The 13,416-nt window shown below is 43.6% G+C and overlaps 1 protein-coding gene across 1 annotated transcript; it reads left to right on the top strand.

Annotated features, from left to right (window-relative positions):
• The first annotated feature begins 25 nt into the window (after positions 1–25).
• Positions 26–13,039, top strand: PRPF19 (pre-mRNA processing factor 19). Its single transcript, XM_061609767.1, has 16 exons — positions 26–194; positions 4,789–4,938; positions 6,147–6,223; positions 6,537–6,678; positions 6,780–6,853; positions 6,940–7,002; positions 7,231–7,272; positions 7,431–7,505; positions 8,625–8,700; positions 9,116–9,225; positions 9,513–9,668; positions 9,994–10,063; positions 10,877–10,962; positions 11,867–12,037; positions 12,316–12,421; positions 12,578–13,039. The coding sequence occupies exons 1-16, from the start codon at positions 176–178 to the stop codon at positions 12,673–12,675; spliced, it is 1,515 nt and encodes a 504-aa protein (XP_061465751.1). The 5' UTR covers positions 26–175; the 3' UTR covers positions 12,676–13,039.
• Positions 13,040–13,416: the final 377 nt, after the last annotated feature.

The following is a 13,416-nucleotide window of genomic DNA, read 5'->3' as shown; positions in this document are numbered from 1 at the left end:
TCGAGAGGAAGGGGAAATATTCCGTTTCCGGCTGATGCTGAAGTCTCCCGCGCGCTGGGGCCTGGCGCATGAGAGAGTTTAAAGGAGCTGGACCGGGCTTCCGGAAGTAGAATCTTCCTTGTCGCTCTCGTGGCCCGGAAGTGGCCGTAAGGCATATACCGAGGAGGAGCTCGCCATGTCCCTCATCTGCTCCAGTGAGTGATCCGCTTTCTCCTTCTCTCACGTCTTTTTCCATCTCCCACCTCCACACACAGCCAGGGGGAATCGATAGTCTTATACAATCAGTGGGTGGGAATGGGATGGGGGTTCTAATAATAAAATATGACACATTATATTTGTACTGTAATTATTAACATTTGTGTAGTGCTTCACATGCACTGTCTAGTTGCTTGTAATCCCTGTAAGGAAAAACCGGTGTTCTTATTCCCGTACTGGAGATGAGGCGACACAGAGAGTGAGGCTTTCCTGAGACTTACCTAGTGAGGTGATGGCAGAGATGAGGTTCAAACTGTGGGGTTCGTGATTTCTATCTCTCTTTTAACCACTGCTCAATATCAGCACTTAAGGTCTCCTCTGGTTGTGTCAGTATTCGGGAAAAGGCTGGAGTTTGTGACATCTCACAGTGCAGATTCTGTGTATGTTTATGCAGGAGGAAGCTTCAATGTACTTAATGTGGCTTCTTATGTTTAGGCTTGCTGCCTCAGTGATTGAGCCTCAGTCACTTAGACTGCATATCTCAACCCACTTACTAGGAGTAAGTCTCATTACACTTATAAGAGAGCTTGCTTAGGATTGTGTTGTTAGAAATGCACCATAGTGGAAGAAATTAACCTAGAACTTTGGATTCCTGTGCATTCATATTGGATGTGTACGCTCACTCATGCATACACACATGTACATACATGAACCTAGATACGTAATGAGCTGGGATGTTGTATCTTGAAGCTCAAAACTCTTGTTTGTATCCTTGATATTAATCTCTTCTACCTGAGGGCCCTAAGCTGTTGGGCTGGGGCTCAAATAGTGTACTCGTTACTTTATTGCGTTTAACTCTTAATAATAGAAAGCAATGATTCACCCTGATCTGGCAGCACAGAGATGACAATCGCCTTGATGGGTCATCTAGACTGACTTCTGTCTGAAGACAAAAAGATATATACTTACAAGATTCATAACAAAATTTTGACCAATGCTTTTACCATGGACAGCTTCCCTTGGGAATAGCTTCTGTTGCTAAATTGTCTTTAATAACTTTTGTTTTGGTTCTTTTAATTTTTTAACTAATAAGTTGTGAATTTACATACTATTTATGGCTGTGCCTTATGTTTTACAGTATTTGGTAATGATAACAGAGCTGCTCTGCAGCTGTACCTATTTTTTAGATGGAAAACAAAGTGAGACTCTCAAAGCTGCTGATTGAGTTCATTGCTGAGTGACAGTGTGAAAGCTTGTTCAAATATGACATCTAAGTATCTAAAATACAAATGATATGCATTATTTACATTATCAACTTGTATTAAACATACAACAAGCTAAAGAGCCCAAATCATATAGGCAGTTCTGCTTTTGAACAGGCACCAGCCTCTGATTAACCTTCTTAATCAAGCCAAAATGTAAATTCTAGTTTACCATTACTTCATAGCTTTAATGATCAAACCTCATTGGAGTTATTTTTAATGGTGGAAAGACACAAAATCCTATTTATAATCATGTATATTGAAACATAGTATCAACAGAAACATAGTTTAAAAATACTCTTGGTGGTGCAGTTCTCTCCCCCCTCTTCCAGATTCCAGGGCCCTGTCTTTGCAGTTCTATCAATTGATCACCAAAACTGCACTACAGTTGCCTAGCTTGTAGTTACTTGGTGGAACATGAGATTTATGTTTTCTTGACGGCTTATCTTTACGGAATTAAGTTTATTTGATCCCTTGCAGATCAGTTTCCCTGCACAGCGACCATCTCTGCTTATGCTACATCTCTTAACTATTATGCTACATAAAATATCTAACAAAGCTGTGTAGTTCTGCAAAATTAGCAGCTACAGCAGAGCAGCACAGGTATCCTCATATATAAAATGAAAATGGGGCAGCGCACTCACTGGCTTCAACCAGCACTTCATACACACATTCTCTAGCTGAGTGCAAATAGAAAACAGGCTTGTTGAGTTGAGAGGATGCAAGACTTTTCTTTTAATTATTCTTTAGGCTGTTTGAATGCACCTGTAATTGTGTAAGTATTCAATTATATGGGTGTCCTTGGAATTCTGCAACTCGAGGCCTTGAAAAAAGTCTGTGGGTGTGATTTGAATGCATGACTTCTCTCTCTAAGACTGCAAGCTTTCTGCATCACATTCTGTCAGATCTGCAACCTCTTACTAACCCTTTTCTGAGATTATGACAATCCTAGCTGAATGTTTTAATTGCAACTTTACCCTGCACAGGTGTTACATGCTAAATATTAAAGAGCATTCATTCTAAGATAGTAAAGGCTCAGAATGGCCCCTATTACTAGCTCTTTGTTTTCATTTATTACTATATCACTGTTTCTTTGTGCCTCATGCCAAAAAAGGTTTAGGCTTGCTTGGCTCAGGATTTCTGACTATTAAGGGGCAGATCTATATTGTGGCCTAAATAATATTAGAAGTGAAGCAGCAGAAATTAAATATTTGACAAACAAGTAACATACTCTCAAGGTTTGCATTAAAGGGTGATCTACATTTACAGTTCTTACACATTGGCAAGTTATTGCACATATATAGGCAATTTCACCCTTTTATTCTGGATTTATTAATCTGGACTAAATACCAGCTGCTGGGTCCTTTCCCTGTCACTAATCTACACTGCTCATTAGGGAACTTCTGATTTCCTTCAGAGTAGTACACAATAACACTAAACCGTGTTTTAGTGCTACATGGATCAGTCTTGGGGAGCCCAAGCAAAGCACCAGGCCCTTGTATTTCTCCTCTCCTGTGTAGCTGGTAGGAGGAGAGCTGTTGAGATTTCTTTCAGTTTGTCTGAATCTCAGTATTATGTACAAACTAGGAATTGTGGTTTAAAACAAGCTTTGGCTAGTTTAATGCGCCAGCTTCCTAACCCATGGTCTGAAGTTAGCTTCTTTTGAAATTGGTTAGAGTTTGTTTTACACTAGGCTTCCTGGTTCATAGGTAACACTAAGCTGAGATTTAGGGGAAATGAAAGTAATCTTGACAGCTCACTTTCCCCAGTCGCTTGGGGGTAACACGTAAACTGGGCATTTTGGTCATTCATGGAATGCTAAACCATGGCTTAATTGTTTTTAATTATGTATTTTAAACTGTTGTAACCTGCTCTGAGACCTCAGGGTAAAGGGTGGTAATCATTTAAAATAATAATAAGCTGTACTTGTGAATGCAGCTGTTACGTGGCAGCAAACCTTTGTCCGTGTATTCTTGGGGAGCCACAATGAGTCCAGACTCCTTGGCAAGCGTACCTAGGTGCTACAAGTATTTCCAAACATATGCTGGCTGCGTTAAATTCATTACCTTTCATCACTTTTCCATGCTCAAATGGCTCCATTAACCCAACATTTTTCAGACTTTTTACTGTAAAGGAGCCCTTTCTGCTTTGACTTATCTGCTGCACAACTTCTGTGTATTGCAGAATATTCTGGGACATATTCCAAGGTGTATAGTCAATTCAGATGGAACACAGGTCAGGACTGCTAGTTTTCCTGTGAGAAATCTCCCTGGAACTCACCCAACACTCCACTGTGCCTATGTGGTGGTGGGCATCCAGTCTCTCAGGGGAGCTTGTCTGCCACTAGCAGTCTTTTCATCGAGAAGCCTCTGATAACTTTCCAAGGAATCCCATAGTTCTTTGAAACACAGTTTGAAATCTACTGCACCAAGTAATAGCCTTCTCTAAGTGTGGATTCACATGTGACAGCCAATTTATTAAAAGCATTCCCATATTTTCTCACCCATAACATGTAGGAATTTCTGACCACCCACATCACTGACTGTTGCTTGGGGAGATGGAGAAATGAGCAGTGCAATGATGGCATGAGATGGGAACAAATAGAATAACAACTTCTAATGCAATCCTTTATCAGGCTGCTAGTTGGTAGGCTCTTCTAAAGCACGTGCTTCCATGACAGAATTTGAGTGGGTTGGCAGAAGGGCTAAAACAGGGAAGAATAAGTTGCACACGAGTATATGATGGAATACATGTCTCTCAGGGTTCAGTGGTGGCTAGTTCCCATTGGGACTGGTAGGACAGAAGGCAGACAGGCCAACAGTAGGTGGAGCCAGAGCCAACGGCAGGCAGAGCTAACTGGGTCTAGTTTTGTCCTCATCCTCTTCCCTGCTGAGGTCTGCAAGAGCAACACTGAGACGGAGGAGGAGGCTGGCAACCCATGCCATCCCCTTGGTCTGCATGTAAGAAGGCAGGCAGGTGGGGGCTGGCTGAGGGCAGATTTAGGCTGGTGGGGTAGTACACCATTTTCCCTAATGGACCAGTCTCTGCTGTCAAGGTTGGTCCAGTTGCTTACACAATGCCTAATCTAGTAATTTTGCAGCTAGATTGATTTTGTTGCTAAGGGTCATGCTCTTGTTTTTACAAAATGTATCGGTAATTAAAAGGAAGTGTGCGGCACATAAAGAACAAAATGTTTACTCTGGATTTCAGTGAGCTGGGTCGCTTCAATTCCCCTAGCCTTCTGTATCTTTACTACTTCCCAAAGTGCTGTGAAACATGTGGACATTTGAATATCCTGTGCCAATTCTTTGTTTTGCCCCTTTTCTTGCAGTTTCTAATGAGGTGCCTGAGCATCCCTGTGTGTCTCCTGTCTCAAACCATGTCTATGAGCGAAGACTGATTGAAAAGTATATTGCAGAGAATGGCACTGATCCGGTGAACAACCAGCCGCTGTCTGAAGAGCAGCTCATAGATATCAAAGGTGAGGAGGAACAGAAAAGCCAGAGGCACTTATGTTTCCCTTGTTTGAAGCACTGTGTGTGGTGTTCCTAATCTTAGTCTTCTATTAAGATCTTGACGAGAAATCTTGAAACTTGATTGCTAACTGATAGAAGAGTGTCGTGCTTGAACAGGACAATCAGAGACATCTCCCTAAAAAAGGGGTAAGGAACCTGTGACCTTCCAGATATTGCTGGACTACAACTCCCATAATCTCTGACAATGGCCATGTGGGCTGGGGCTGATGGGAGATGGAGACACCATCTGGAGGACCACAGGTTCCCCACCACTGACTTCAAAAGCAGAGCTTCTAGACCGTACTGAAAACAGGATGTTATAAGGGCACCAGCTGCCCATATCACTAGACACTTAAAATAAAATCGGCATCATTGGGCATGCAATGCTATGGCCAGATTTCAGAGGAACTTGTCCATTGTTTGATGCAATATGTTCTACCTGCCGGCTGTTCTTTATTGTTAATGCTGCTGCTGCTGATCTAAGAGCTGGGCTAGCATGTGACAGAGAGCTAAATCAGATATTGTTGGATAAGAATAGCCTCTCTGCTTTGCTATTCTGTTGTCTAATAGGATACTTCCAAAAACATGAGGGCCAGGTGAGGTTGTGGGTGGGTCTAGGTAAAGGGAGGGTTGCTTAACAAATGCATTCAGAGCCACCAATGTTTTAAACGAGGAGTGGGGAACCTGTGACCCTTCAGATGTTGTTGGACTACAATTCTATCATTACTGGCCATTGGCCATGCTGGTTGGGGCTGATGGAAGTTAGTATGAGCATCTAGGGGGCCACAACTTCCCCAACATTGCTTTAAACCAAAGAGCCTGCATACCCTCTTCAACACCCCCAGCATCTTATTTCCTTGCACTTGCCCTCATGTTTCAAAGCCCCTCCCCCACCCTGCCTGCTGTTTCTTCTTTCTGGCCCACAATCCCTGTGGTCTTCTGTTCCCACAGTTCACCTTCCAGTGCTTTTCAGTGCATGGCTGTCATGAGGAATAGATAAAGGCAAGTTGTTCTTGCAGTCAAAAGCTGCAGTTGAAAAGCTTGCTGAACACAAGTGTGTTTTTTGTGTGAACGATTCTTCCAGGCACCCATGATTTAAAGGCTGGTTTGTAGGGATGATGATGGATGGGTCTTTCTAGAGTTAATACTTTCTTGTGCCTTGTGTCATTCACAGTTGCCCACCCAATTCGGCCCAAGCCACCTTCTGCTACTAGCATTCCAGCCATTCTAAAGGCACTTCAGGATGAATGGGTAAGTATATTTTATACATCAGGGGCTGAACTTCCTTCTCTGTTCACTGAGATGATAGAACAGAAAATGTTTCCTCTATGTCTTGAGGTATTCTTCCTCCCTGATTTCAACCATGCTTAGGGTGGCAAGAAGCAATAACCTGCTGGGTTGGAACATTTGGGAAGAAAGGAGTCTTCTGAGCCTTCTTCAGAAAAATCAGTCGAGTGTTCTGTTTTCACCAGATATCCAAGAAACTACCTCCAGTGTTTAATGCTATATAGCGTAGCTGTCACTGTATTATAAATTTGCTAATATGTTGATCTACCCCCTTCAGGATGCTGTCATGCTGCACAGTTTCACGCTACGCCAACAGTTGCAGACCACACGCCAGGAATTGTCTCACGCGCTATACCAGCATGATGCTGCCTGCCGTGTCATTGCCCGTCTCACCAAAGAGGTCACTGCTGCAAGAGAAGGTGAAGACTCAGAAGATTATAGACTTCTTGGGTGGTGTCCAGAAGAGCAGCCCGTAATGCCAGCTTTACCCTGCCAAACCACCTTTTCTCTCTCTTCACAGCTTTGGCAACTCTGAAACCCCAGGCTGGCCTCATTGTTCCCCAGGCTGTACCTTCTTCACAGCCCAATGCTGTGGTAAGTTCAACAAGTGTTGTCCATAGTTGCCTTCATGCTCTGTCTTTTTTCTCTGGGCTGTCATGCACCCTCTCTTCTTTTTGCAGGGTGCTGGTGAACCGATGGATCTAGGAGAGCTGGCTGGAATGACCCCAGAGATTATTCAAAAGGTAAGAAATGTCCTTGGCTTAGTATTCGCGATCCAGATCTTGCTCTATAGTTAGGATTCAACTATTCAAGCTCTAGAGCTGGCTTTTTAGGAGCACTTGTGCCATTTCCATGCCACTGTGCCTTCCTTTTGTACATTAAACCTGCAGCATCTGACGTTGTCCCGTCAGTCTGTGCACTAACATACCATGCTTGAATCCAGCTTCTCTTAATGCTGCTCTTTCTTGCAGCTTCAAGACAAAGCCACAGTGCTGACTACGGAGCGTAAAAAGGTGAGTGTCCCTTTCCCAAAGCTGTGCAGGCAGGAAGCATTGAGTGATCCTGGTGTATGTGTAGAATTACTGTTCACATGAGAGCTACAAAGGCACAGCTCCCTGTCTTGGAACGCTTCTGTTCCAGGGAGATCCATTTTGTGTTGTCTTTTTGGCAGAGAGGGAAGACGGTGCCAGAGGAGCTGGTGAAGCCGGAAGAATTAAGCAGGTACCGGCAGGTGGCTTCACATGTGGTGAGTATGGTGATCATGATGGATTGGAAAGGCTACCTTGAAGGGGTCATATGCTCTAATCCAGAAGCTTCCTAAGTTTTACCAAAAAACGTTTTTGAGTTCCCTCCAGCCTGATAACTCTTTGCTATCACCTGTCCATTGCTCTATGCCAGTTCTGAGTAACCCCAGCATGCCACTTTGTCCCAACCACCTTTCAATCACCTGATGTCAGGTGACCTATTTTCCTTTATAAAGCTGAACATCCAAGCCCAGCCAAGCAGGACTTGAAGTTACTGCTGATCAGCTGATTGACACTGACTTGAAGCTCCACTTTCTGCAGCGGGCAGTTGTGCTACAGAATTCCCCATAAGGAACTCTGTATATTAGTCAATCCCAGTGGGCTCGTTCTCACTGCCAATCAGCTGATTGGTGTTGACCGCAAGCCTCCATTGTCAGTGAACAATCAGAAGTGCACTTCAAGGCTGCCTATTGTGTGTTGACAGCCACACCTCTACATGCTGCACACAAGATATCACATATGACGTTAGCTGTGGGACAAGTGGGTGTGATTCTGGGGAAATGGCATTGCAGGCCAAGTTGAGGCCTGTGCCAGGCACAGGCTGGAGTTCCCCGTGCTTCCTCTAGACTTCAGCCATATTTTGCAGCAATCTGGCCTGGAATGGGAAGGCTCTGGGCTCTTTGTTGACACCTCCATACTTCCCAAATCAGCAATACTGTATTGTCCTTGTGACCAAGCCCAAAGTGGTGGTGCCATGTTGCTGGGGATTACTCTTTTCGGCCAGCTCCTCTCTTGTTTCTGGAATCACTTAAAGCTCACTTTGACTGTTTCATTATACAAAGAAATTTGATTGGCCTTGTTATTGATACTAGGATCCCCATCTTGCTTTTATTACTGAAGTTGCAAGCTTGGAGCTGAGTCTCGATTATTGTCAAATCAAGAGGAAAGACTGCTTTTCTATCAGGAATACCAGCAAACAGAGAAAAGTTTGGGATAAAGCAAGTGCTTGCAGAAACTCATCTTTTGTAAGATGAGTTGTGTTGCTTTGCGAGATTAAGCAGTAGGGTCTCTTTTCTCCTTTGGCCTAAAATGTTAATGTCAATGCTATTGCTTTTGAACAGGGACTGCACAGTGCCAGCATTCCTGGCATCCTTGCTCTCGACCTGTGTCCTTCCGATACCAACAAGATCCTCACAGGTACTTTTAAGGCTTCTCTGTTAGCTGTTTTCCGGTGTAAAGCGTTGGGACAATGCGAGCCACGGGGTTCTTTCCTCTGTTCAAATGCCATCTCTTTTCTTTTCGTTCCATACTTGGGTTTGCACATAGAGATGGGAAGATCAGCTTATTTTCACTCTGTGTTAAGTTTTGCATGCGCTCAATCATAGGTCTCTTCGATCTGGGGGTTTGTAAACTTCTTAAAAGAAGAAAAATCCTGATTTTATTTACATTCTTCTCTAAAAAGCACATTTCCCTGTAAAATACATCTTTCTATGCATTTTTTTCCTATAAGCGATACTTTGGAAACATGAGTTCTAAGACAACACATGCTGAAGGAGTGTAGAGTTTCTTTCACTGGGTCCTTCTTGCTTCTTGGTTGCCTTTTTTTTTCCAGGTGGAGCTGATAAAAATGTTGTTGTCTTTGACAAGAGCTCAGAACAGATCCTGGCAACTCTGAAAGGTCACACCAAGAAGGTCACCAGCGTAGTGTTCCATCCATCCCAGGTAAAGACTGTAGTTTGCTGTGTGCATCTCTTTCTCCCCATCCCTATGAGTTTGTTTATATTGAAAGTTTTAATTCATTCTGAGCATGGTGTTGTTGACTGTCCTTGCAGCTGCCTGAAACAACTGTGTGATCTTTCTTGAGGTCCCTTCATAGATAGGGAATTGACTACATACATTGCCTCTTGAGTTCATGATTTAGGACACAGCTTTTTCTGCTTGTGGATTAAACAAATGAAGCCCTTGCTTCAGCCTAATTACCAGGCTGTTTTCTCCTTCTGCTTCTCCAGGAACTAGTGTTCTCGGCTTCTCCAGATGCCACTATCCGGATCTGGTCAGTCCCCAGTGCTACATGCGTGCAGGTTGTGCGTGCCCATGAGAGTGCCGTAACAGGGCTGAGTCTCCATGCCACTGGTGATTACCTGCTGAGTTCCTCTGATGACCAGGTGAGATCGAAATCAGAGACATTCCTGTCCAGATTATGGTAGCTGTAAAGCTCTTCATGCTTGAGGGTATCATAAACAACATCTTCAAAATGAGAGATTGCACTTGTGTCACTATTTGTTTTATTTTAAGCATTTATATCCTGGTTTTTAACATAAAAATTCTCCAAAAGTGGCTCAGAGTTGAGAGATAAGAAAAAGGTACAATATCAGCATAAAAAAAAGGCGAGTGATTGACATAAAACAGTTACAAATCGGGGAGGAAAAAAGCTTTTTGGAAGGGAGACATTTTGTCACAAAGAAACATTCAGCCTTTCCTCTTTTTCAGTACTGGGCCTTCTCTGACATCCAGACTGGCCGTGTGCTTACCAAGGTCACAGATGAAACTTCCGGCTGTGGTAAGCATTCTGCATTTTCCATCTAAATTTGGTATTTCATTAAAACATGCTTCAGAGAGGGGAGAGCCTCCAAGTTCAGTGTGGGCTAGTTTGGATGTACAGTAGGGCCCCGCTTTTTGGCGTTCCGCTAATACGGCGGCGCCAGCGGGGCGATCAGCTGGAGCTCCCTACACTACAGCTGATTGCTGGAATACAGTAGGCCCCCACTTTCCGGCGGTTTTTGTTTCTCGGCGAGGGCCTGAAACGTAACCTGCCATATGAGTGGGGCCCTACTGTAATGCTATTTAATGCATAGTTTAGTGTTCTGAGAACGAGTGCAGCTTTTCCCCGGGTTTGTGCACTCCCCCTTCCTCTGGTGCAGGCTTAAGGGGGTGTTCAATGCTTTTGCTTCTGGTGTTTGTTTAACCACAGCTTGTGGTGTTGGGTGAACTTGGACCAACAGTGAGTAGTAATGAGTATGATTAATGGAAACAAGCCAACATCAAATCATTATGAAGCTTATCTCAAGGAAGTTATTTCAATAACTAGGCATAGTTAAGATTAACCATTAGTTTAGAGTTTGGACAACGTGATTAATCTAAATCAGAAGTGGAAGCTTTTTGTCTCCTCATGGCCACACTAGAGGAGGACAATACATGAGCTTTGTGGAGAGGCTAGGCCGATCCTTACAAAGCTAAGCCATGGATTAGCATTATTTCTGACACAGCTTGTGTCTGTGATTCATGGAAGGGAGAAGGTGGGGCAGAAGCTTCATTTTCTCACAGCTATAGTTCTCTCTCAGCTTTGTGGTGATTCACTCATCTTTCTTTGCAGCTCTCACCTGTGCTCAGTTCCATCCTGATGGGCTTATTTTTGGGACAGGGACAATGGACTCTCAGATTAAGATCTGGGACTTGAAGGTAAGAAAAGGCTTGGAATATGGATTTCCTTAATGATCTCTGCCTTACTTCATAAGGATTACTGACAATGTATGTGAAGCTTTTAGAATACTTTAAAATGCTATAAAAATGCTGACCCTTGTTATCATTGTCAAGAGTATCAAATGAGGAATTGCGTAGAGGCTTGGCTTTCAGTCATATGAGCAGGGAATACACAAGATGTACTACTGCCCATTCTAGAGTTTGGGACTAAATTTAGGATAGCCAAAGAATCTGCTAGCATCCTTTGGATGTTCTGCCTGATCATTCCTTCAAAGCAATACATCGGCTTCTTTTAAGTTTAGTTTTACTATATGGCATCTCAAGTGTACCTGACGCACTGAAGTCTATCTATATATACTGTCTGGCAGTGGGCCCCTTAATTCATCTCACTTACCCATGTTTGAAACTTGGGAGGATCAACAACTGACTTTTTACTGGTTGCAGCTTCTGTGGGTGGGTAGGTGCAATCATGTTATGTACTATCAGCTGGAGGCATCTCACATGGATGTCATGAGAAAGTGGTTCTTATGAATATGCAACAAGTCTCGTCTCCTAGGGCCACAGCTGCAAGTTCTTCCACATCAAAAGATGCGTTTTAGTTGTGCCAATGAGAACTCTTTGAAAGCACTTCATCTTTTGTTCTTTCAGCCACTCTTAACCTATTTTGGGGTCCAGTGTCTACAGATCAGTTTTAGTTATCTGTCCACCTGGGAGTCACTATCGCCTCTAAGATGAGCCACACTCAAAATGTCACTTCCTGTGTGAGGATAAACTCACCTTTCAATTCCTTGGGGAAGCAGGGGAAGGTGTGGAAGCTGTGCATTCCTTGGGAAGATAGACATGTGAGGGCTCATCATAATACTGACTGACTTGCCTTTCTTAGGAACGGACCAATGTAGCAAACTTCCCAGGGCACTCGGGCCCTATTACCAGCATTGCCTTCTCTGAGAATGGCTACTACCTGGCCACTGCTGCTGATGACTCCTCTGTCAAACTCTGGGATCTGCGCAAGCTGAAGAACTTTAAGACCCTTCAGCTGGACAATAACTTTGAGGTTTGTGACCTGCCTTGCTGCAGCAGGCCGGTATTCTTAACCTCTCTTTACCTGGCAGACAGCAATTGGATTACTCTTGCATTCTCAATTTCCTCCCCTTGCTTTTAAAGCCTCATGGGACCATTCTCTCTCTACCCTTTTGGGAGCTGACCAAACCACACATAGCTTCTTCCCCTAGTTTGGTGTGGCTCCTTGGGATGGGGCAGAGGCTACTACTGCCCTACCTGGGAGGATTGGGCTTGGCTGCTTCTGGAACTGTGCCTTTCTTTTCTCTTTAGGTGAAGTCTCTCATATTTGATCAGAGTGGCACCTATTTGGCCCTAGGTGGCACTGATGTCCAGGTCTACATCTGTAAGCAGTGGACGGAGGTTCTCCACTTCACAGGTAAAGGACGCTGGGGGTCTGTGTAGCATTCTTGAGAGGCTCTATATTGTATTCCAACATTTGTACTGGGTTTTTTTGTCTGGTGTGTGTTTGAAGTGACAAAATACACAGTGAAGTCGTTTCTCACCTGCCTGTCCTGTTTCTTCTTTCCTGCAGAGCATAGCGGCCTGACAACAGGAGTGGCCTTTGGGCATCATGCTAAGTTCCTTGCTTCAACAGGCATGGACAGAAGCCTGAAATTCTACAGCCTGTAGTCTTTGCTTCCAAGATGCGATGGGAGTAGAGCCTATTAGGGTTAAGAGATCGGGGCAACAATGAGGAGGGTGGGTGGGGGATGTGTGGGAAATAGGGTACATCATAGCTTTTTATCTTGGTTCATGCTGCCTGTAGAATGGAAAGTTGAGCCCAGTACTAAGTGGATTTGTTTTCCTCTTCCATATTAGTTCTTTTCCAGCTTTGTCTGTGCTGTGATTGTAACAATATTGAGCCAAACCCATCCAGTGTTGACCATCAAATGGGGGTGGTGGCAGGAATGAGGCTGAAGAAAGGGATGGGGAGATGTGCAGGGTTTTTTGTATGCAACTCTCTAGTTTCATTAAAAAAGAATATTCAACTACAGATTTTTTAGTAGTATCTATTAAACTATTTAACTCTGTACAAACTCCCACCATAGCTTTACATCTCACATGTGCTTTTTAAGCATAACAACATTTGGGCCTCCCCGTGATTATCTTTTTTTTAGTACTTCCATCACCAACAGACACTTTATTATGTTAAAAGTTAAACTATCTTAATCAGCAAATGTGAAGGGCAGGATACTGTAAATGGGATGTGTGAAATATGACTCAAAATGGCTTCTACCCTAGTTAGAAAGCTGAAATTTGCTACACATACAATCAAGTACATTCTGATTAGAAAATATCTCCCTAAATATTTTAGGCAAAGCATGCAGCAGCCAACACTCCAGCTCCATGAAGCAAAGACACAGTGTAATG

Source organism: Rhineura floridana, chromosome 2 (genome assembly GCF_030035675.1).
Source record: "Rhineura floridana isolate rRhiFlo1 chromosome 2, rRhiFlo1.hap2, whole genome shotgun sequence".
NCBI lineage: Eukaryota > Metazoa > Chordata > Lepidosauria > Squamata > Rhineuridae > Rhineura > Rhineura floridana.
Note: the sequence above shows the minus strand (reverse complement) of the source record. Positions and strands in the feature narration are given on the sequence as shown.

Coding starts and splice junctions, on each gene's coding strand:
- PRPF19 (XM_061609767.1), top strand. Junction 4,939..6,146: donor GCAGCTCATAGATATCAAAG/GTGAGGAGGAAC, acceptor TGTCATTCACAG/TTGCCCACCCAATTCGGCCC. Junction 9,226..9,512: donor TAGTGTTCCATCCATCCCAG/GTAAAGACTGTA, acceptor CTGCTTCTCCAG/GAACTAGTGTTCTCGGCTTC.